Here is a 25,251-nt window from a genome sequence, read left to right as displayed (position 1 = left end):
AAAAGTGTTCTCTAAATCCCATTAAAAAATCTTATGTTTAAAACATGTCAAACCATATTATATAGACTTGGAGAATAATACAGTCAAATGACATGTTCTTATCAATTCCCCTTCCCACATAGTTCTTTTGCCTGTAAATCTGAGAAGGCATTTGGATTTTTGTGTTTATGCATAAAATTTCCTTGAACTGTTACTTTTTTGGTTAGCCAATGGGAAAATTTGAACATCCAGTGAATGTTTTTGGAACACAAAGGTATTGTTTATTGAAAGGGGCAATTCTAAAGGAATCTGCAGTTTGAAAGCTCTAAGAGTTGTAATCTTGGACATCATCCAGAGTTGCTCAGTCATCAGCATCAGTGGGAATCATTTACCTGAATAATTTACCACCTATGGTCCCAAGTGAATGTTTGAAAATCCTCTTTATTTTCTTTAACTTTTTACTATGGGTGTTTCAAACACACAGAAAATTAGAAAGAATAGCACAATGGATACACATATATCCATAATCCAGTTACAACAATTATCAGTTGTTCAACTTTCAACCACTCTCACTTTTTCCCCTGGAATATTTTAAGGTAAATCCCCGACATCATGTCATTTCACTTGTAAATAATTCTGCTTGCAAGGAGCTCTTCTTTAATGGCAGACTTCTTGTTTAAAGTAAGAATTGTGCAAGAAAAAACATTAAATTAATACAACAATCACAGCTATATCCCTCGATTCCAAGTGATATGTTCATGTAGTAGAATGGAAAGAAGCCTCAGTGAGCTTCTGGTTCCCTTGAGTTACAAGTGCTGTCTCAGGTGTACATTAACAATGGAATTTTCATCATGACCCTTAACCTCTGTGTCCTTGGTTTCCTCATCTCTAAAATGGGAACTGAAAAACATCTTTTACCTCAGAGACAAATACTGGATTGTTATAAAGATGAAATATATGAAGAAGGCAAATGCCCCTTATAAATCTCAAAGTGAATATAACTACAAGATATTAATGCATTTCTTATAGAGCCTTGAACATGTTAAGCACCAAATAAATATGTTGACTGAAACACAAGTATGTAAAAAATGGATTAAAGGCATTATGAAAACTGTCAGGCTGAGTCACTTCAACAAATATTTTGCTCAACACATTGAACAGTCAGCTATTTAGAAGTAGCAATTAAATATACAGTGTATATAAAGAATATCTTTAAAACATTGGATATTTTAGTCTTTTGTCAATAAAACAACCATATAATCAACATACATTTTCATTTTTCATCTGGATGCTTTATTATTATGTGGCAATAATGAGGAAAATTCTATGTTTATCCCACTACTGCTGCTCACATGTAAGGTCAGATCTTTGCAATCTAGCTTACAATCTGCATGTTTAGGGCACATTGATGTCTAACTGGTGACCAAATGGATTTTGTCACACGGACTCATGTTGTCCATAGGTTGTTCATGATGGTCACGATGGTCAAGTTTAAGAAATTATGTTATCCTTTAAATGATTATTTTAAAAAGCCCCCAAGTTCCTTTTGGACTGAAACTCAGTTTAATTAGACACAAAATTATGGTACCATAATAATTTGGAGGGTCCATTTTTGTGGCTGTGAGGGACGCGAAGATGAAAATTTTACAGGCACTGCCTTCTAAGAATGGCAATCCTGTCATGGTGATAAACATGTAAAACATGTTTGCTGCCAAACAGAATAAAACAGGTACTTTAATAGAAGTACAAATGAGTGAGGGCAGAGGAGGGAACAATTAAGTCCAGGGAAAAGAAGAGTGGAAAGAAACAAACTGTTGAACTATTGAGTTGCAATTTGTCTCCAAAGCCTGAGAAAATCAAATCTAAGGTAATATATTTTCTTGCCCTGAGGGACCACTTTAAAAAAAAGAACAACAACAACAAAAAAATTGCATGAAACAGTAAACATGAAATCCAGAGAAAGCTATAAAGGTTTTTCCTTTCTTCTTTTTGATCCACAAGCACAAAGGAAGGTTGATAATATGTGTGGTCTTTGGAGTCAATAATAGAAAAAATGTAAAAGAAAGAAAAATAAATAAATAAAAGAGGGTTATATAGAGCAGGTTTTCTACATGCATTATATAACACTGGGAATTAAACAGTTTCCCTGAAAAAAAAAAATGGCATAGAAGTATAATGAACTTTGTAGGCAAAGCCCTGCTCTCATGATCTGTATAAGGTTTACCAAATTCACATTACCCGAAGGTACCGTGGTGGACGCTCTAGTTTTCATGGCCCCTACCATGCTCAATTGTCAGAACCATAAATGGTTTACAGTATCTAACAAATGGAGCTTTAAGACCACTGCTTTCACCATTCTGGTGCATTGTAACAAAATGTTTAGAACCTGAGAATTTCTTTTTTCCAGTTTTACAAGTGCTGTTGGAGATCTTTGAGTGTATCATGACGGCATAGGGAGGACGCCTTGTGGAATTCCCATCTGTGAAGCCGTGGTGAAGGATACATCGACACCCAACGTCTGAATGTCATGTGCTTTTTATGTCTTTTCCTGGAGGAATGCACACCACTCGACCACAGTGAGAAGAGGGGCCTCCCCTGTTCTCACCCAGCTGCTCTCCTAAGCGCAGTTTCCTCCTCTGGAGAAGCACTGGCTCTTTCTGGAGGCTGGTTCAGAATTCTCTCTATGGCTCCCTGCTCAGGCTGGCTGGCAGCGAAGAGGATGGCATGGGGCATGGCCATAGCCTGGTGTCTGACGCTTCCATGACCACACTTCTTTGGGACTCACCCTCATCTTTCTTGAACACCAAAATACAGCACTTGTGTGACAAATGGAGCAGATTTCTCTCCCCAGTGGTCTTCATATCCTCATTCTCCTTGACAGTGAAGGGAGGATCATGCTTATTAAACAGGTAGCATCAATTGATTTCCATTCACTGCGAATCATGTATGCTTTAATTGGTACATAATCAATGTCCATTCTGCTAAGACAGTCAGTGTGCTCTTTTGATGAATTGCTTTTAATTTTGCTCTGACAGTTTGTGGATAGATTCTTAAAGGTGATGTTACCTTATTCAGTGAAAACTGGAAGTCCTAGATCAATAGCCACATGAAAATGTACTGAAATTAAATCATATTCATTGGAAGAAGTATAATACAACATTTTGAATTTCCCATGCCAGTTTTTGTGTTGCTCTAATCAAAGAAGGTAATGCCTGAAAAGATATTAATAAAACACTTGGAGTCAGAGAAAAAGACCATTCAATTGATAGGTGAATTTCTGTCTAAGGTTGTACTGCAGTGATTAGACTTGAATTACCAAGAGTAGATTTAAGAGTGGGTTTCAAGACACTGCTTATAGTTGAGGCAAACTGTTTTCCACTTCAATTTTATTTAACATAAAATTTTCTATTTGGTAGTAAAATCTCAAAACAAACCAATTTGTCAGGAGAGTGTGAAAGATAATTAATCAAACAGTAATGGCTTATAAAAATGTGTGTGTGTGTGTATGTGTGTGTACATACTCCATTACTCCCATTTTATACAAATGAATAGGAGTAAATAAAATATATAGTTAGCTAAATAGTCAGGGAAACATTTGTACCTTATATAGATACTACCTACATTTAATATACTATCTGATTAGAGGAATTTAAAGTTGGAAGATGTAATTGAACACTCTTAATTTACAAGTGATGGAAAAAGTGATCAAGAGTTATTATATAATAGCCTAATAGAAGAGCAAGTAAGAAGGACATAACTAATATCTTGTTTCTTGAATCCCTCTAATATTATTTCTACCATCTATTTCAGAAAGCTATTTCTCATCTGTTTAAAGTTAATGCTATTATACTATTTTTATTTGATATCTTTATTTGAGCTTTTACATTTCCTTGGAAACCTGGTATATTCTCCACACAGAAAAATCAAATGATATTATTCATTAATTCATCACATATTTATCAAATCCCCACAAAACAAAGCCTTAAATTTATGGAACTTATACATGCTAAGGAACAAGATAAAAAAGAATAAAACAGGCAGTCATATTGGATCATGATGAGTGATATCATTAGGCTCATCATATGGTGTTTTGAGCATAGTTCAATGGGTCATATGATGAGGTTGATTTCAAGTTGAGTCCGCAAGGATTAATTGTTTTTACCAAAGTGAAGAGGGAAGAGAGAAGTGTGTTCCAGGACTAGGAAGCAGAGTGTGGGACAGAGTGTGCAAATGCTCCAAAGCAAGACTGCAGGCTAATTTTGCTTTCAAGGAAATGCTGAAGCAGACCTTGTGAAAGCTGGTTGAATAACAAGAGATATGAACAGAGAAGTAAGTAGGAGTCAGATAATACTTGAATTTTAAACTGGGGAAAATAAAGATCAGTTTAAGGGTTTTAAGTAGAAGCTACAAAGACCACTCTGTCTGGAGGGCAGGGAATGGGTACCACAACGGCCAGGAAGATTGTCTTTCTGTGTTAGTTTCCTGATTTAGAACATGCAATGGCTCCCATTCCCCTTAGCATGTCTTCAAGGCCCTGTACTGTCACTGTCATACCAGTGTCCTCCTATATTATGATTGCATTAAAATATTTGTGTTCTTAAAAATATTGAACATCAATAATGGCTACTTTTGTGTGTGTGTATGCTTTTGAGTAATGCTTTGATAATGGTACTAGTTACTGAAATAAGAAGCCTATAAGGCAGACTATTTATGGAAAGTCAACATGAAGATTTCAGTTTTATGAATGTTACAGTTTGGGGCCTGTAGGATCTACAAGTAGAAATATGCTCAAGAGAGTGGGGTAGGTGGATCCAGAGAGTGATTTGGCTAGAGGTGTGTGTGTCATCGGCAGGAGTAATAGAAAACATAAACATTTAGGATTGAGAGAGGAATAATGAAACTACCAAGGGGCCTAAGGTAATAAAAAACAAATATTTATGGTGGGCTTAGCATGTGCCATAGACAGTGCCAAGTGCTATATCTTTTAACAATTATGACAATATAATGAAGTATATTTTATCTCTAGTTCTCATTTTCTTTTACATGTTTTTATAGCTATCAAAGTAACATATGCATATACAAAATTCACAATCATAGAAATACAAAACTTAGAAGGTACATATGCTATGTAATCTACTCCACAAAGACAATGTTTAATAAAGTTTAGTGCATATTCCTTCAATTTTTCTTTTCTACTTATTTATATTGCTATTAATAATTGTTTTTTGTAAAAAAAGGAGTATGCTACTTTTGTGCAGCTTACTTTTTCCAAACCATCACAACTCATATACTTCTAGATGATCACAATGGATTATCTTAATACAGCTGTCTGCTTTTCCATTGTATGGATGCAATAACCAGTCCAAAGAATGCTGCAATGAGTAATCTTTATAGATGAAGAAAATTAAGTTTAGAGGTAAAAATAGGCTTATAATATTGTTACAGTCAGATGGCTAATACATGGTAGAAACCAGACTCAGAAGAGAGAATCCAGATACTTACATCGTGGAAGCCCAAAAATTACACTATAACATGGCAAGAAAGATGGGAAGAGGAACAGTACAGATGCTACAGAGATGAAGATGCAGCAAGAATTTGTTAGTGACAATCACTGATGCATGAGTAAAATTTTAATGGAGCAAGTCAGAGGGCTTGGTTGAGGTTGAATGGAACAGGACTAAGAGGAGGTTGTGATTTTAAACAGCTTTTTTCAAAAAGCTTGAAAGGAGAAAAGAGAGGGATAGGGTGGTAGTTAGGTTTATGGGTTGCAGAAACCTATAATTGAAACCATTTTTTAAACTAAAGCCATTTTGATAACTCATCAAAATATTTTCCTTTGATTTGAAATTGGATGAGTATAGAAGCCTCTGGTAGGAGTAGTGATTAGGTACTTAGAGACAAAAATATTAAATCTATCTTACTAAATAAATGTGCATCAGATACCTTGACCTATGTATAGAGGTCACTGAAGTACATGTATGATTGATGTCTTCTTCTTTCTTAAAAGATTATTATGAAATGTAAAAGTAGATATAAAGAACAACATACAGAAAACCTATACACAGCATCCATCCTATAGTAAAATAGTACCGAATTATAAAAGCCCTAGGTCATCCATCCTTGATCTTATCCTTTCTCCTTCCCCACAACAGTTACTAATACTATACATTTGATGAAACCTCTGCAAGATGTAGAACTTTTTCTAAGAACACATTCTCATTTTGTCATTATCATATAAGTAAGATGACAGCTATTAGGTGTTGGGATGTCGACCTATTATTTGGCACTACAAAATAAATCCAAATTTTGAAACACTTAAAAATATATTTTTATACAGGTAGTAAAACAAACTTTAGAAGGTGACTTAAGCCACACCAAATAAGTTGATTTTCATGTAAAACAGACAGTTTGGACATTATAGTAAAAGATAAAGCTTATGAGATAAGCTGTAGCTTTTGCTTTGAATGATGCTCCTAATTTCATGCAATTTCCTTGTTCTTGTGGTATCTAGTCCTGTATTTTATGCTCAAAAATGATTTCTCCAGGTTAAGCCTCTTAGGCTGAAGCACCAGTCTTCCTTATGAATTATTCAGTTCATTTGTGAGAAAGGATGTGCTATTTATAAACCCATATCTCACAGCAGTCCAGGTCAGAGTGCTGGGTGGGTGGTGTGAGATGGAAGGAGGATAAGATGGGGCAGTATTCTGGAAGCACACCCCCAGACATTAAGCTCATTGCTCCTCCACATGGCGCTCCTCATCCATCCCATAATTTAAGTGCTTGTTACTTTGAGATTGCTGTCACCAGAGTGCACTAACCTCTTCCTATAGGGGTGGAGTGTTTAGTTTTGCATAGAGGTGGCTTCAGTAGTCCTTCATGTTCAATGAAAGTGAAACATTACAATTTTATATTAATACAAAGATGCAGTTACTTTTACCATATTACTTTTAATTTTATTTTTAAAAAAAATCTCAATCATACCTTGTTTATTTATTTTTTTTAAATTCAATTTTATTGAGATATAGCCACATACCATGCAGTCATGCAAAGTGTACATTCAATTGTTCACAGTACCATTATATAGTTGTGCATTCATCACCAAAATTAATTTTTGAACATTTTCATTACCACACACAAAAAAATAATAAGAATAAAAATTAAGGTGAAAAAGAACAATTAAAGTAAAAAAGAACACTGGGTGTCTTTTTTTTTTCTTTTTTTTTCCCCCCTATTTTTCTACTCATCCATCCATACACTGACTGGACAAAGGGGAGTATGGTCCATATGGCTTTCCCAATAACATTGTCACCTCTCATAAGCTACAGTTTAATATGATCGTCTTCAAGATTCAAGGGTTTTGGGCTGTAGTTTGATAGTTTCAGGTATTTACTACGAGCTATTCCAATTCGTTAGAACCTAAAAAGGGTTGTCTGTATTGTGCGCAAGAGTGCCCACCAGAGTGACCTCTAGGCAACTTTTGGAATCTCTCTGCCACTGAAGCTCATTTCATTTCCTTTCATATCCCCTTTTGGTCAAGAAGATGTTTTCCATCCCACGATGCTGGGTCTAGATTCCTCATTTCCAGGGAGATTTACTCCCCTGGCTGTCAGATCCCACATAGAGGGGAGGGCAGTGATTTTACCTGCCGAGTTGCCTTAGCTAGAGAGAGAGGGCCACATCTGAGCAACAAAGAGGCATTCAGGAGGAGACTCTTAGGCACAATTATAGGCAGGCCTAGCCTCTCCTTTGCAGCAACAGTCTTCCCAAGGGCAAGTCCCATGGCAGAGGGCTCAACTCATCAAACCACCAGTCTCCTATGTCTGTGAGCATATCAGCAACCATTGAGGTGGGGAAGCCCAACACCCCTGCATTCTCCCTTAGCTCCTCGGAGGGGGCTCTGTATATTTTTTTCATTTTTTTATTGACTTTTTTTTTAATTAACTATTAACTATGTCAAAATTAAAAAAAAAAAAACCAATTAAAAACATTTCAAACATACCATAACAAGGGAGTAAGAAAAAGACAACTAACCTAAAATAACTACTTTACTTTCAACATGTTCCTACTCTACCCCAAGAAAACAATAATGCACATAAGTCAGTAATGTTTCTATATGCTAGAAATGAATAAAGAGAAGAGACACTCAAGAAAAAGATACCATTTTTAATGGCAACTAAAAAAATCAAGTACCTAGGAATAAATTTAACCAAAGATGTAAAAGACCTATACAAAGAAAACTACATAATTCTACTAAAAGAAATGGAAGGGGACCATAAAAGATGGAAAAATATTCCATGTTCATGGATAGGAAGGCTAAATGTCATTAAGATGTCAATTCTACCCAAACTCATCTACAGATTCAATGCAATCCCAATCAAAATTCTAACAACTTATTTTTCAGACTTGGAAAAGCTAGTTATCAAATTTATTTGAAAAGGAAAGATGCCTTGAATTGCTAAAAACACTCTAAAAAAGAAAAACAAAGTGGGAGGACTTATACTCCCTGACTTTGAAGCTTATTATAAAGCCACAGTAGTCAAAACAGCATGGTACTGGCACACCTTGTTTATTGATCATTGTTTGAAACAAATGTAGCACTTGATGCTCTAAGATGCCACTACTTCTCTTTGGAGAAAAAACAATTTTCAGTCTTATAATCACAAAATGTTGAATAAACAAAAGCAAGCACAGTAGCTCCTGTGAAATATCAGATGCTTATTTGGAGCCAAAGATGAGCAAGATTCAATCAGTCCTTGTCTTTCAGAAGTCCAAGGATCTCCTTGTGGATGCAAGAGAGACACAGTCATGCCTGCTGGATCAGCTCATTTGAGCCACAGGACATTCCAAAGACTGGAATTATGATCACAGGCATATTCAACTCAAACATCCACCGAGTTTCCCTGAACTTCTCCAACCCTCAGTTCCCTTTCATGAGCCAGGGGAATGCCCTGGAGTCTCTGCTCTACCTTGGGAGAGTCAGAGCAATCATTAAGACAGATCAAGTCAATCAAATGACTGGGGTTCCCTGGCTGCAGACAACCTTGGTGAGTTCCTATGGAAAACCCCTCTTGATTCCACAGCCCACACTCCCCATCAACCCTGCCTTATTGTCCTGAAGGTCACTCTCCTGTAGACATTTGATCACCTGACTTGATGGGATGGTGCCATCACTGTGAGGCTGAGGTCATTAACCAACTTCTTTCCCATTTCATTCCTGCTCCCAAGTCTGGTACTGATAATAGGCTCCATCTTTTACTGTTAAAGATTACTGCTCCTTTTGCCCCTATGCAGGTGACAAACCTTTCAACTAGGGTTACCAGATATAACACAGGATGCCCAATTAGATTTGGATTTAATTAGATAATTTTTTTAGTGTAAGTATTTTCTAAATACTACATGGGATATACTTATGCTAAAATTTTAATTTGTTTTGTTTATTGGAGATTCAGATTTATCTGAGAGACCTGTCTTCCCTTCATCCCCTCCCCCCTGCCAAATCAGACGACCATACTGTCAATTGGAATCAGATAGCCCAGTTTCCAGGTGACCACTGAGCTTTTGATCCCGAATGTTAGTCAAGCTCCATCAAGTTTGCAGTTCCCTCTGCTGGGAACCCAGCCATCCCTTTGAGTCTGGCTCCTCAGCGAGCCTGTGAGCACAGAGTAACGCGTGGCATTGCGGGAATGTATACGGTGCTTTTAGGGGACAGGGTGTGGATTCATCTGCACTAAGAAGGGAGTTTTTGAGGGTTTTTTCTTCAATTGTTTTATACTTTAGGAATTCTTACAGTCTATAAAGTAAATTATTCTTTGATTAATTTTGAAATCATGATGTCATGTAAGTATTTTATTTCTTCTCTACCATGAATGTACACCAAACTCTTCTAATATTTTCTTATAATCTGAATCCTGACAAACTTGCGTCTATCTTTGTTGTCCTGTTTTGTAGCTTTTAGAAGATCCCTAGACCAGAAGATTGAAGGTAGGATATCATTTTCAATGATTAGTGTTCTGACAATAGACACTTGAAAACTCTAGTTGGAGAAAATTGTTGCTAACAGTTCAATGATGTCATCTTCTCACTGAATGATTTAATCTATTTCTTATCATATTTTGCCTCACTGTGAGAGTAGTTCATACCTTCTCTCAGAGCAATTTGATAGGCAAATGCTGCTGCAAAGTTTCTCAGGTATAGTGAAGCATTTATAGTATGTATTGATCTTTGCAACCAAGCAGTATGAAAATGCACATCCCTTAGTTGACCAAGTTGATCCCCACTCTTACAGGGTAGAGTATCCTGTATATGAAACAGGCTCTCCATTGCTTCTTGAAATTTGAGTCAGAACTAGCATAGCCCCTTGGCTGGAAAGCTGAAGGCCTATTCTGGTCTCTTTAGGGTACATTCCCCCTTGAATTGTAATTTAGGTGGACTCAAGAACAATAAGTGTTGGATATAGGAAGAAAGGCAGAGCCAGAAAACCTACTCCTTGGGATGCTGCTGGGCTCCAGGAGCTGGTACAGAGGGGCTGTGTCATCTGGCACAGTGTTAGAAGAGACCCCTGCTCTGAACCAGGACTCTGGAAGCAGTCATTTTCTGGGGTCTTGGTGCATGTTCAGGCAGCTGGGGCACAGCCTCCAGTCCTCAGGATGGTGGGAGAACATTCAGAACTCAGAGGGCTCATGTCAGCCTCTGGGGAATTTGTCTATAGATGACTGGTGCCTGGTTTCAGAAGCAAGGCAAGGTTCTAGCCACAGGAAGAGGAACCAGAACAAGCAAAGCATGCTCCCAGATGGCTCATCAGTAGGTGACAGTCTGGGGTATGCTTTTATATCTTGATCTCGTGGACCTGGGGATAGAGAGTTCTGAGGTGTTGTGACTTAGGGATTATACAGATTCCAGGGCTAAGTCCAGATTCTGGAATACTATGTGCCAGGGAGTTTGGCAGCTAAAATGTCTGAAGCATGGGAGAGGTGAGTGGGCAGCATGACTTGGGCATCCGGGAGCTGTGGTGGTCCACAAATCTCTGGTTTCAAGTTTGATTGAGACACAGTGGCTTGGGCAGAGGATTAAAGTTAATAACAAGAGTTGTGAATAAACACTTTCTAGTTTTGATTTTTATAAGAGAATTGAACAAGAACCAAAATGAACTCAAAATTCCATAAGTGGATCTTGCCCCTTTTAACTTGTTCCTCAGAATAAAAAAAAAAAAAATTAGACAACATTTTGAATCAGAATAGTATGATTATTTTAAATTTACTCTAGTCTGAGAAGTTGAACAGCCTAAAGGACTTCATTTCAGGTGCTCCTCCATATATTGTCTATGGACTTGTTTATACCTGTACAGTGGAATTATGTGGTGATGCTTTGTGCTTGCAATATAGAAACCATATGGTACTGTTTTGTAAAATTGACTTTTCTTGTATAAACTCTTATTTATATAAGCAGGCCTTTCTGTACAATTTTTCATTTGTTACATGAATTGTAAAATTAATTATAGGATTATAGTACCTGCTAAATAAAAAAAAAAAAAAACATTTGGACAGAGGATATTGGTTAACATCAAGGGTTGGAAATAAAACAAAACTAGAAAGGCAGCCCAGCAGATGTCTTGTTGATCTGTGAAGTGTGAAAGAGTATGAAACTGAGCTTGCACCTCAGATTGACACAATTACCAACACACCCTGAGGCTTTACACAGGATGCTTCACATTTTAAGATACCTTTTGAGCCCCTAATGGCATTTAAAATTGGAATCTTTTGTATACATCTTACTTTTGTTTCGGGTGACCTGGAAACTGAGACAGTACCAGAATCTTCAGTTGCAGCCAACATTGCAAGGAGCTGTGGCCATCAGGGGCAGGGAATATAAGGAGCTGCTGATATAACTAAAGAGAAAGCCGCTTTCAAAAGTACTGTTGTCAAAGATGTCTAATTATTCAGACACAAACTAGTTAAGCTTTGGTTCAACTGAAGCCAAGGTCAGTAGATATCTATTACAGGGATTGAGACACTTGGTAAGATGATCAGTTATGAGGTGTACCACATGTAATTTGTTACCAGCAATACTTACAATACCAAAGTTTGGAAATTATTGACCGTTAAGTGAGAGTGGGATTCCAGGTTACATTCTTATAACTCACATTTCCTTTCTAATACACTTTTAAGTCAAAGAATAATAGGTAAAGCAAGTTTCCAAGGACTGTACGTACACCAGAGGCCTAATTTGTCTATGGGTTTATGGGTGTCACCATCTAAAACAGGTTGAGAGAATCTGTTTTTGATGGTTGGGAAAACTGAGCTTCTCCTAAAGGGATGCTAAAATGATGCTGTTTTGGTTACAGCATCAAGTTGAGAAGCTGCAGTATCACTAATTGCAGCCTTTATCTTTGAAGGGTTCTGTTTGAATTTATAAATTTGTGCCCTTCGTAAACCAAAAAAAAAGTGGCAAAAGCAATATAACCCTAAAAATAAGGCTTTTTAACGCAAGTATCTCATAGTTTAGATAATTTATCTGCAGTCTCTTTTTCAGTGGTGAATTGAAAATGAAGCAGATAAGACAGATGCTTTGCACAGGGCCTAGATCCCAGTGGGTTCTCAATAAATATTTGTTGAAAGAACAGATGAATTAGCAAAGGACTGAAATTCTGTTTACATCTTTAAACAGTATTTTACTTAAAATTCAAGAGAATCAATCCATGACTTGCTAGAATAATTTTTAAAGCACTCTTTGACTCATTAAGAATGTCATCTTAATAATCCATCAATGCATATCCAGCTGGATCAATCTCAAAGCTTTCTTCTATTACATAATCCTCTGCTGTGAACTAGAAGAAAAACAGTTTGGGAGAGGTGTGGGAATGACTGCAACTGCAGCCAGAGAGGAAGTGCACCAATGGAAATCTAATGGAAACAGTTTCAAAGGACAATTTAACTCAACTATAAAGGGAATTATAGAAAACCAATTTATAACACACTGAGTCAAATGTCAAAAACAACTGCTTTCAAGAATCCATAGTATTTCACTTGTGTGTGATGTGGACTATTTCCACTTGAAAAAGATTGGCCTATAGCTGGGACACATCAGGATGTTTTTTACCCTCGCAAGTTTTACTTTTCTTCCCTTTTCTCACTGTTGACCTTTTTGAAGGCTTAGTGTGTGCTGGCAGTGGGGCTACAAGGCAGGGCAAACATACACATGATTCCATGTGCTTGTTATAGAAAATCTTCTTCTAACTCTCCTGAAACAAACCCAGGTCCTATTAGATGATAATTAGCACATGTGTTAGTACCAAGATTGTCAATATTTTTGAGAAGAAAATCACTCCTGCAAAAATGAGAGATTCACGTTTGAGCAGTTGGAATGAAGAGAACTTAGAATGGAAATTATATGCTTCAAAACAAGAGCAATGAGGCAGAACTGAATTTGTTCTTATCCGCTGATGAGATATCACCGACAGGGTGACATTTAGTCACAGGCGTGTTCTCTGACATTGACAAGCCTGGAGACAACTGTATTCATTTAAGAAAGGACAACTCTGGGAAATTTAGTGAAATGATTCGTTTCCCCACGCTTATCTATTGAAATATCTTCTTTCCCATGACAGATTCATGGCTATTGTAAATTGGGGAACACAGTTTAGGGAGGCCAGTGTTGTTTACACCAAGTTACCACCTACAGAGTGAGTATATAGCTTCTAATCATGTTAAAAATAGCTAAGGCTCATATACAAATATCCAGACCTTCATTAGTCTTTTTATGTGCACATACACACACACACGCACACACACATGTACTTCTCTCAAACCTTTCAGGAGATATTTTTACCAGAGGTGGTCCTTGTTGATTATTTTAATTTGATTTCACTGGTGTAATTAGATTGGGATTATTAATACATTGGAATCATGTGATCCAGGCAAATCACATACTCTTAGAAAAGCCTTTATTAAAAGTATAGCATAACTTCACAAAATCAAATAATTAAAAAATTGACCTAAGATAATATAGACCTGTGAAATGAAATAAACTTGAAATATGTATCTAAGACATATAAAATATTTTAAAATAAAACTAGTCAGACTAATAGATTTAATATAATCACCTCTCAATTACATTTATTTCTCAGAAAGAGATGAAAGCAATCCAATTACTTTTACTGCATCCAATGGGGTCTCTGTGAAGTATTTGTATTGCAAGGAGAATAGTTGGGTCAATTTCCTGTTACTGGTTTCTGTGGAGGTGTCATATTATTTGTAACACGACACTAAGATGAAATGGGAATTTGCCGACTACATCTGAAAAGCCTATTACAGGTAATGCTTTTAGAGGCAATGCCCTCACTTTAATTTTTTAACTTATCTATACACTAACTAGACATGAAAAGAAAGAAGGAAAAAAATAAAGCAAGCCCTGTAGGAAAGCATTTTGTCTATTAACTATGACAATGGAAATTCTGAGCTATTATTGTGGCAACGGATATTGTCAAGTTATTATTTCAATGTTCTCTTAATGTTTGCTTGTGTTTGGGAGGCTTCTGCTTATTAATTGTGGAAGGAAGAAGATTCTGAAGTCTTTGATGTACTCAGATATAGTAGGGTTGCTGGTCTTGTGGGGTCTGAAGGTTAAATGGAGTTTATAGGAAGTAGATGCGGCTATAAAAAGGCAACATGAGAGATCCTTGTGGTATTGGAAATGTTCTGTACCTTGACTGTATCAATGTCAATATCCTGACTGTGATATCATATTATAGCTTGTAAGATGTTACCATTGAGGGAAACTGAGAAAAGGGTATAGAAAATCTTCTATATTAGTTCATAAAACTCCATAGGAATCTCAAAATAAAAGTTTAATTAAAAATTTCCAATTTCAAAATTTAATCTAATTAAATTTAAAATTTAAGCCTATAAACTTTTCATTTACTTTGTGGTCAGCTGTCACTTGTCTGCTAGTGATAAATAAGTACTAGAGAAATACTAAAGGGAAAATTCAGAACATATTCTAAAGCTTAAGTAATTTTTTGCTTTTCTCATGAATATGTGAGGTCCTGGTAATGATTTAGTAATGCAGACATAGTTTCTCTAGTAAAACTGTTCCTATATATTTCCTAACTATAGAAGTATGTACATGTGGTTATATATATAAAATTATGAACATGGTTATAAAATTATGATCTCCAACATTTAAAAATTTTCTATCAATACTAAGGAAATTTGGAAACTGGTTAAATTATTCCATATTCTTTTAAGGAAAAAACATCTAGTTTAGGTAACTTTGTGATCAACCTCCTGCTGAGGACGTCTAGAAGTGATAATAAACAAAAGAAAACCCTGCTTAAAGATATCACATAGCCAAAAAGATAGGATTGGAGGGAGGTCAGAGGAAGTAAGCCCAGTGTGTGGGGCCACTTTTACTTTGGAGGTATTTTAGGATTGAAAAGAGAACAGCTGAGAGTTTGAGAGGTCTACCAGTACTTTTGACAGCATCAAAGTTCAGGGGACAGGTACTGGAATCCAGGTTCACCAAGTGGATGCATACTAGAAATATACATGCCCTCAGAAAGACTGCAGCTCAGCTCCAAATAATCTCATCCCCCAAACAGGATTAAGGCAATCTGGAGTCCTAATGCCCAATTGTCCAAAACTCAAGTATTCCTACGTAACTTATAGAAGCCAAAGTAAAACCACTTTGGAGGAAGATAATATTATCCTAGGTTACAATTTATTTCTGTAAGTAATTCTGCAAATTCAATGACAAGTATACAATAAAAATAATCAGATATTCAAGCAGGTCATATAATATGTATGAAAACTGGTAAAAACCATAGATAAAACAATGGATAATAGAGCAGATCTAAAGGGAATCCAGTTATTGGGGTTATCATATACTTTAAAAATAATATATTTATTAGGTACAAAGGAGCTAAAAATGAGATTGAAAATTACAGCCTAAATGATCTGTGTGTATCAAATGAAAATCTGAGAACTAGAAAACGCAATAATCAAAATTAAAGATTCAATTAATTAGTAAACCAACAGATCAGAATGAGAGGAATATTGATGTAATGGACAGATAAGACGGAAAGTATCCAAAATGAAAGATCAGAGAAAAAATGATGAGAAATATTGACCATATAGTAAAGATACAGAGGAAAGAGTAAGGTCATAAAATGTCTGTGTAATTGAAATTCAAGAAGCAGTGGTGAAAGCAAATTGAGCAGAAGCAATATTTGCAGATATTATACTTTCTATCATTCAAAAATAGATGAGAGCTATCAAGATAGACTGTCAAGAAGCTCTATAAACTCTAATCAGCAATTAAGTTTTTTAAAGTAATAAAAGAATAAAAGAGTGGTAAAAGAGTAAAGCAATAAAGAGAGTAGAATGAAATTGTTGAAAATAAGACAGGAAGAGAAAATAAAATCAGCTAGAGAAAAATAGAGGTCACTTTCAAAGGAACATCAAGATTGATGGCTACCTTTACAACAGAAATATTACAAGCCAGAAAAAATGGAATAATATATTTAATGTGCAGAAAGAAAATAGCTGCTAATCTAGAATTCTATACTTAGAAAAAAGGAATGAAGAAGAATGAAAAGATAAATGTGTGGATAAACCTAGAAAAGGAGCTCAGACTTCATTGAAAATTAGAATCACCTGAAAGGTTTCAGAAAACAACTGCTATGTCTCCCCTCAGCATTTCTTATTCAGTATGTCAGGGGTAGGAATTCACATTTCTTATAAGTTTCCAGGATGCTAAAACTGCTGGTCTGGGGTCCACACTTTGAGAACCATTGATATAGAGGAATATGGATGGTCTAAAACAACAGTGATATCCTGTTGGGTTTAAAATTTGTATTGAAATAAAATCCATGCAATATGGACACTTAATTTATGACAAGAGTAGCACTGCAGTGCAAGGAAAAAAAGATGGTATTTTCAATAAATAGTTTCAATAAATGGTGTTGAGTCAATTCACTATTCATTAAACAAACAAACAAAGAACACAAAAACAATCTCTTTCTCACATTGTGCACCAAACTCATTCCCAGGTGAACTGCAGGTCTAAATGTGAAAAGTAAAAACAATAAAATCTTCTAAAAGGTAATATTGAAGGACATCTGAGTGATCTGAAGATATTCTTAAAAAGGACCCAAAATGCACTACTCATAGGGTAAAAATTTACCTACATTAAAATTTAAAATTATGTTTATAGAAAGACATAATTAAGAGAGAGAAAAAGCAAGTTGCGGTCTGGGAGAAGATATTTGCAACACATATAACTGACAAAGGGCTTATATTCAGAATATATAAAGTATGCCCACAAGTCAATAAGATTGATATATAACCCACTATAAAAACAGGCAAAACATTTGACACTTTCCACAAACGGACATTCAAATGGCCAATCAACTTATGAATGCTTCCTTCAACTTCATTAGTAATCATGAAAATGCATACCAAACCCTGCTGGAAATCAGAATGGCTAAAGTTCAAGTGATCAAAAACAATAAGAATTTGTGAGAAATTGGCACACTGAGAACTCTCACACAGTATTGGGGCAAGGGTGTCTTATTTCCCCAAGGCTTAAGATAACAGAAGTTTATTCTCACAGTTCTAGAAGCCAGAAGCCTGAAATCAAGAGGCTATCAGGGCCATGCTTTCCCTGAAGTCTGTGGGGGAAGAATCTGTGCCATGCCTCTGTCCCGGCTTCTGGTGGTGGCTGACTGACAATCCCTGGCGTTCTCTGCCTCAGTGGTCCCATAGTGTTCTCTCCTCTGTGGTCTGTGTCCAAATTCCCTTTTCTTACAAGGACACCAGTCATATTGGATTAAGGGCCCACCCTACCCACTAGGACCCTAATTCCAGCTGTAATGACAGTATTTCCAAATAAGTTCACATTCTGAGGTATTGGGGATTAGAACTTTAAGACATCCCATGGGGGACACAATTCAATCCATAACAGAGGATGAAAGGCACAACCATTTGGAAAATAACTTGGCAGTATTTACTAAATTTGAAGATGAATGCAACATAAGATCCAGCAATTTCATTCTTGGGTATGTGCATTACACCAAGAGACATGTACCAAAATGTTCATCACAGCATGATTCATAATAGCCCCAAATTGAAAACAGCCAAAATTTCCATCAGCATTGGAATAGAAAAATACACTGTAATATGATCATAAAATGGAATTTCCTGTGTAGATGAATATGAATGAACCAAGTACATGGGACAACATGGGTGGAACACAAACATAATGTTGAAAAAAAAGACTAATCACAAAATTACATGCATATGACTGCATTCATTTAAATTCAAGAACACGAAAAACTGGTACATAGTTTATATACTACATAGTTTGTAAAATTTTAAAGAAGCAAGGAAGTGATTACTTTCAAAGTGAAGAGAGCATGGCTTTCTTTGCTGGGTGGGAGAGGTTAGTGGTAAGGTGAGGATGCGAAGGGGCCTTTCTGGGTACTGATAATGTGCTATTTCTTAATTTGGTTGCATATTTACATGGGTGTATTGTAATATATCATTGAACTGCACATCCTTGTTTTGTGCCACTTTCTGTATGTGTATTTTATTTAGCAAAAACAGGGGAAGATGTTTTAAAACATAAATTACTCTATCCATTTTAAGCATAGGGATAAAACAAACTTTCAGGTTGCTTAAATTTTAATTTAGCTAATTAATTCTCATATTCTAGTTCTTACATTACTTTGCATTAATTCAGCAAAGCAAATTAATATTGAATGAGAATCAAATGTTCTGATGTCATCTGTAAAAATACTTTACTCAATTTTTAGGATGGCTTTGCATATTTATTTTGGTTTCAAGACTGATTTCAAATGTAAGAAGTACAGGGTGAACGATACTACAGTCATTGAAGGAAGGCAACAATAGTTTGTAAGTATAACGAAAATATTCTCATATCTACATAATGGACTTACTTCAACAATCCTACTGCATTATAAAGACTATTTATATCATATATTAATAATTTACATCATCTATTAATATGTTAAAATGAACCTTATTTGAAGCAATTCTCTTTGTTATTATAAATAACAAATAATAAAATAAAATTTATTATAAATAATAAAATGTCATGAAATATAAGTCTCCTCATCCCAGGGACCAACAAATTTAATTTTATTTGATAAATTCCTTCCTAAAAATATAGCCTGATATTTCCATCTCAGAGAACAAAATTAAGCAAGTGGTTGGTAAGGACTGTGAAGGATCTGAGATTTAACCCTACTTTCAAACTGACAAGTTAGCCTGCACTGTTTCATGAATGCTGGTAGAAGATGAGAAACTCTTGGGTTAGAGACAGAGGATTTTATCACTCAGGCCCAGCAAGCACGAGCATCAGCGTATTTGTACTGGCTTTTTGAACCCCAATTTCCACAAGGCTAGGAGAAGGGGGTCAGGTGACACCTGCTCACATAGTAGGTAGCATTTCAGGGGAGGAGCCCTGGGATCAGGGAACCCAAATACGCCTGTCTGCTTATTGCTCTGCAAGGAGATGCTTTTGCTGTCTTCCAAGTTTGTAAGCAAACCTATCCTTGGTTCAGAGGGAGGATACTATCTCTAACTTCCAAGGCTCTTCCAAAGCTGTTCATTAAACATCCTTAAAACAGATAGTTTGTAATAAAAGGACAATTAATGTCTTGCTAGAAAGGCCTGCAGAAACAAAACACTCATGGAGAACCTATCTCTCAATATTGCTATTGGGATTGAACCATGTGTTCCACAAAAGACACATTCAAGTCTTAATCTGTGTTTCTGTGGGTGTGAACCCATTTGTAAACAGTATCTTCAAAATGTTAAGGTGAGTCAAGTTGTGGGCTCATTTGTGAATTGGATCTTCAGAGATCCTTTTTAGACGGAGTCAAATTGAATCCAGGGGCCTTAATCCATATAACTGTAGTTCTTGTAAGCAAAAGGAATTTACATAATCAGTCGGTAGTCACCAGAAGGCAGCAGAAATCAGAGGAGCAGTCACAGGAGAGAGAAGGGAAGGGAAGGGAGGGTAGGGGTAGGGAACCAAGACAGAGGATTGCCAGCCTGGTTCAGACTCTGGGAGAAACCAGCCTTGCCAACTTCCTGATGTTGAACATCCAGGCTCCAAAACTGTGAGACCATGCATTTCTCTTATTTAGGGCCAACCAGTTTGTGGTGTTTGTCAAAGCGGCACTGACAAACTAAGATGACCTGCGATTGCTAAAACCTCTTAATACAGTTGATATGATACAGAACTTTCTTCAACTTCTAGAATATTGACCAAAACTAATTTTTCAAAAATACTTTAAATGAGAACAAAATTATTTAGCAGTTTATGTTGCACTCAGAATGCTGTGGAAAGGCATAATCATATAAAGTCCTAAAAGGACCTTAGTTATACACACACATACACACACACACACACACACACACACACACACACACGGTTTATTTTCTGCCTTCGCAATTAAAAACGTAAATTCCTTAAGAATAGTGATTATTTATGATTTTATATGTGGGGGTACATTTTATTCTCTTATTCTGGTTCCTAAGTTACTTTGCATTAATTTAATTAATAATTAATTACAGTTAATACCATTCATATATATTTAATAACAGTGATATAGGTCTGCCATGCAACCCTCTTCTTTTCTCTCTTTTTGTCATGGAGGGGGAACATGTGCCTGTGATCTTTGGATTCTAATTGTTAGTGGAACATGACAATATTTTCTCATCTGGAAGACCATCTCTTAGCCACAGAATCTTAGATCAAGGTTCCCACCCCCACCCCCAGTCAGTGAAACTCAATAAATTTTTGTGGCACAGAGTTGACTTGAACTCAGGATCCCATTCTATAGCCCGTAAGCGAAAAGTTGCTCTTAGTGACAGGTTCAGTAATATGTGTTGTTCTTTGAAAGTGAAAATATTCCTTGTCCGCAAATCAGACAACACTTAAGCTTAGAGCTTCCTGTTCTGATGATGATTCTAATATACAGATGCCAGATGCCTACAACTGAGACAAAGATCCTGTGTGTCTCCGGAATAATTATACGATGGGAAACGAGTCAAGGATTGCCTATTTTTTCTTCCTCTAAACACTGTAATCCGCCCCCCTCCCTCAGCCCCGCCCGGACCCCGGGCTCATTTTCATCCTTTTCAATAGAAATTTAGCAACAAGGATTTATAGTTGAAACACTATCCATAGAAGTTCCTCTGGAGGCTTAATCAGCAGCACAATGCTTTGGAACCGCTCAGGTTCTCTTTCCTAAATTAAACATTTCTGTCAACAACAAATGCGGAAAGTACAAAATGTTTCCGTACTCCTTCCACATCAAAGTCATCTCCTGCAGGAACTAGGAAACGTGTGTCAGTATGAATTACCGTCTACCACCGCCACTCGCCCCACTGCCTGGGGTCTCGCGCACAAAGGGTGAGGCGGCGTGGGGAGGCTGGCCGGCGTCGCTGCCCTGCCTTGGCCAGGCCCGGCGAGCCCAGGAGCCCGCTGGCTACACCTGGGGCTCGGGATCTTTGGATGCCCCCGAAACGCCGTCCTGCCCAGCGGAGCCGGGGAGAGGCGAGCGGGGTGCGTGCGCGAGCTGAGCGAGTGCTTACGTCGCGGCGAGATCTGTGCTGGGATAATTAGGAGTCGGGCTGAGACAAGTCCTCTTTTAGCAGCAGCAGCCGCCGCCGCCGCCGCCGAAGCCGCCGCAGAATCCCCGAGGGGCGCCTGACTCGGGCCGCCCGGGCACAACGGGGACCGGCCGGGGCTCCGCAGCACCGCCCGCCGCGCCCACGTCCCCGGCGGCCCCGGGCGCACAAAGGCGGCGGCCACCCAGCGTGGCCTCCTGCGTCCCCGCGCCGAGGTCCCGCTCCCGCCCTTCTCCTTTCCGAGAGGCGAGCGTGGCAGGGCCGGGCGAGGACAGGCGGCCGCGGTGGCCCTAGCGCGCCTCCCCCCACCCCCTGCCGGGAGAGGCAGCGGGCGGCCGGCGGACGATGTGGCCGCGGCTGCTGCCGAGTGCGCCTTCGGCCCGGGCCGCCTCTGCCACCCCTCTTTGCTGCTCCCTCCATCCCATCGAGAGGAGTTGATGCTGCTGTCGCCGCCGCCGCCGAGCCGCGGCTGATGGATGCCAGGGAGTGCCGCATTGCTTAGCGTCCCCGCCTCCGGGTTTGCTGGTAGGAGCCGGCTGCTCTTTCTTCTCTCTTGCTTTGGGGTTTTACAGAAAGGATAGAGCTTTTTTTTTATTTTATTCTCCACTCCTCTCCTTTTGAAATGTACATTGTCCGGAGAGATTCCGCCCTTTGCCCCCCGCGGCCAGTCTGCTGAAATAAAGGACTAGAGGAAGGAGAAGTTGGGGGTGGGGTTGGGGGGAGCCCACACCGGTGCCAACGCCACCAAAAACCCTGCTGGTGCCTTATGAGATCACGGGGTATCTAAGAGGGGAAGAGGGACAGAGCGCTATCTGCAGAATCTCCACCTAATTGGATCATGATAATTGTACATGAAATCCCACAAACATGTCTTTTAAATGAAAATAGGCATCTTGGAATAAGCAGAGGGAGCATTAAGCTCCTTTTCACCCCTCTTTCTCTCTCTCTGTTTTTTTTTTTTTTTTTTTTTTATGGCAAAGAAGCTCTTTCCCCGCCCTGGAGCTCAGCGCTGAAGAACCACCTTATTATTAATTCTCATCGTTACCCCTGGCAGGCGCATCCTTCAGTAGGGACCGCAGAAGCATCAGACGCTGGGGCTGAGATGTGCGTGGGGGTTGTTTTTGTTAGATCTTGGTAGAGAAGAGAAGACGACGTACCAAGATCACCACTACTGGTGCTGGGTGGGATTAAGGGTATTTTCTTTGGGGAAAGGACAGGAAGAGGAGTGGGCCGCTCAGAGGTCCACATCACTTTAAAGGAAAGGGAGAGACGACCAAAGTGGGGTGTTGCTTTTTAGGGGGTGGTGGGAGAAGTTGATATCCCCCAAAGAAAAGTGGTGGAAGAGCAGCAGCAACAGGGTGCTGGATTGGACACCAGGACAAATCATTTCCTGTAAAGGAGAGGAAGCAGGCAGTAGTGAGGTCTGGGGACCAGAGTGTGGTGTTGGCAAGGGCCAGGTTTGTTGTGGGACGGATCAGCAAGAGGAAGGGAAGGCTCAGGAACAAGCAGAAAAATGACTCATTTACAAGCTGGTCTCTCTCCTGAGACCCTGGAGAAAGCTCGCCTGGAGCTCAATGAGAACCCAGACACATTGCACCAGGACATCCAGGAGGTGAGGGATATGGTCATCACCAGGCCAGATATTGGCTTTCTACGCACAGATGATGCCTTCATCTTACGCTTCTTGCGGGCAAGGAAGTTTCATCACTTTGAGGCCTTCCGCCTCCTCGCTCAATACTTTGAGTACAGGCAGCAGAACTTGGACATGTTCAAAAGCTTCAAGGCCACTGACCCTGGCATCAAGCAGGCACTGAAGGATGGCTTCCCTGGGGGCCTGGCCAATCTGGACCACTATGGCAGGAAGATTCTAGTCCTTTTTGCTGCCAACTGGGATCAAAGCAGGTAAATCCTAAATCCAAACTTGTACCAGTGATCATTTTACTCTCCCATTTTCCAGAATTTACCCTGAGTAGTGTCATACAGCTTTGATGTTTCTGTTTATGTGATTAGGAGAAGAGACGAGAGATTGTGATGGGCAACCTGGAGGGCGGGGCTTTTCATTTTTGCCTTTAAAACTCTGACTTCACCAGCTCCCAGTCTCTACAGGTTTAAGTGCTCTGGAGATATATTATGGCACTGCAATCTAAATCACTCAACTTCTACATAAAGCTTTCAAATCATTCACCTCCTGATTAAGTTTACCGGTTTGCAGAGAAACGAGTGTGAGAATGGAGACAACTTTCCCTCCTTCCTCCTTAAGAAATTCTTAAGTTATATTCATAAACTTCATCATCATTATCATTATATCGTCGTCATCATCATCATCATCATCATTATCATTATATCGTCGTCATCATCATCATCATCATTATCATCATCATCATCATTTCTCTCTTTGATCCTGACATTTTATTTTTAATGATACCCTGGTCTTAAACCAAGATCAAATTCTTTTATTGCAGGGGAACTTTTCTGTTAGGTGATGTGTAGATAAAGGAATAATATGATGTGTCACTTCAATGAAAAGGAAGAGTTGTACCCCCTGTCACTGAACATGCCTACCAATGCCAAAAATAACGGCTGACTGGGGTGCTTGTTCTACACCTGTCACTAATTTAAAGAATATGTATCCTGTCTGATGTGATTTTTCATCTTATGGAAGAAAGTGGAAAACAGAAATCTCAGTTGGTAGACTTTTTCAGCTTTCTTGCTATTTAATGGGGGAGAAATAATATTCTTATTCCATCTATATTCTTAAAGGAAAAAGCAGATAATGTGCTCCTAGTTTCTCCATCAGAATTATTTTGTCAGACTGAAAGATATAAGAAATTAGGAAAGGCTTTTGTGCAAGGTAGTTTCAATTAACTTCAAAATTACATGGATTTCATGGGACTTCAATATGCTCCCAGAGCTGTAAATCATAAAAAGCTGGTTGTTAAAACATTGGAGTATTTTTAGTTGTGTGAATGGTGACTTTTGATGCATCTGGTTAATTTAAACCATCTCTGAAACAATTGTAAAAGACTTTCACAGTTACTGAGGCATCTTATCATGTAGGCTTGTCAGAGTCTTGAGTCTTTAGAATGTGAATTAATATTTTTAAAAATAGCTTCTTTCCTTTATAGTTCATTCCCTCTAATTCTAGGTTGAGGTTTACTGTGATTATTTTTAAAGTAAATATAAAGACAAACTACAACCTGAAGAATCATAAAGCTAAGAAATTCACAGAAAGAGGAAGCCATTGGGGGTGAATAGAGTTTATTTTTATTTTTATTTTACAGACTTTGGTTAATTTTAGAACTCTTAATTTACTTTTTATCAGATAGCAAATTTTATAGGACTATGAAATTGCATCCTTTGACCACAATTTCTCTTTAAAATGTGATTTTTTTCCATCTGAGAAGTTCATCGTCTGGGCAGGAGAACCAATTATAATGTATAACACAACTGAAAAATTTTATTTGAGCAAAAACCTAATATTCCATATGTCAGATTATAATTTTTGTTTGTTAAGCTGTAGTGAAATGGGAAATGGGTAAATTTTATATTTAAGTATATCTTGAAGTCTGTTGGAGATATTATTAGGGAGGTGAATTTCATTGAGTGAAATAGACAT

At 38.0% G+C, this 25,251-nt stretch overlaps 1 protein-coding gene across 2 annotated transcripts in view; it reads left to right on the top strand.

Moving 5' to 3' along the window:
* The first annotated feature begins 21,757 nt into the window (after positions 1-21,757).
* CLVS2 (clavesin 2) overlaps positions 21,758-25,251 on the top strand; it is a 77,520-nt gene continuing 74,026 nt past the window's right edge. Inside the window, exons 1-2 of one of the 2 annotated variants that reach the window (XM_037844334.1) lie at positions 21,758-22,160; positions 22,619-23,537. In XM_037844334.1, the coding sequence (XP_037700262.1) occupies positions 23,149-23,537 (389 nt within the window). In that variant the 5' untranslated portion in view covers positions 21,758-22,160; positions 22,619-23,148. Of the gene's footprint in view, positions 22,161-22,615; positions 23,538-25,251 lie in introns of both variants that reach the window. The other variant, XM_037844335.1, reaches the window with a different exon arrangement.

The sequence above is a fragment of the Choloepus didactylus genome, chromosome 7 (assembly GCF_015220235.1).
Source record: "Choloepus didactylus isolate mChoDid1 chromosome 7, mChoDid1.pri, whole genome shotgun sequence".
Lineage (NCBI taxonomy): Eukaryota > Metazoa > Chordata > Mammalia > Pilosa > Megalonychidae > Choloepus > Choloepus didactylus.
This window is presented reverse-complemented; position numbering and strand designations above follow the sequence as displayed.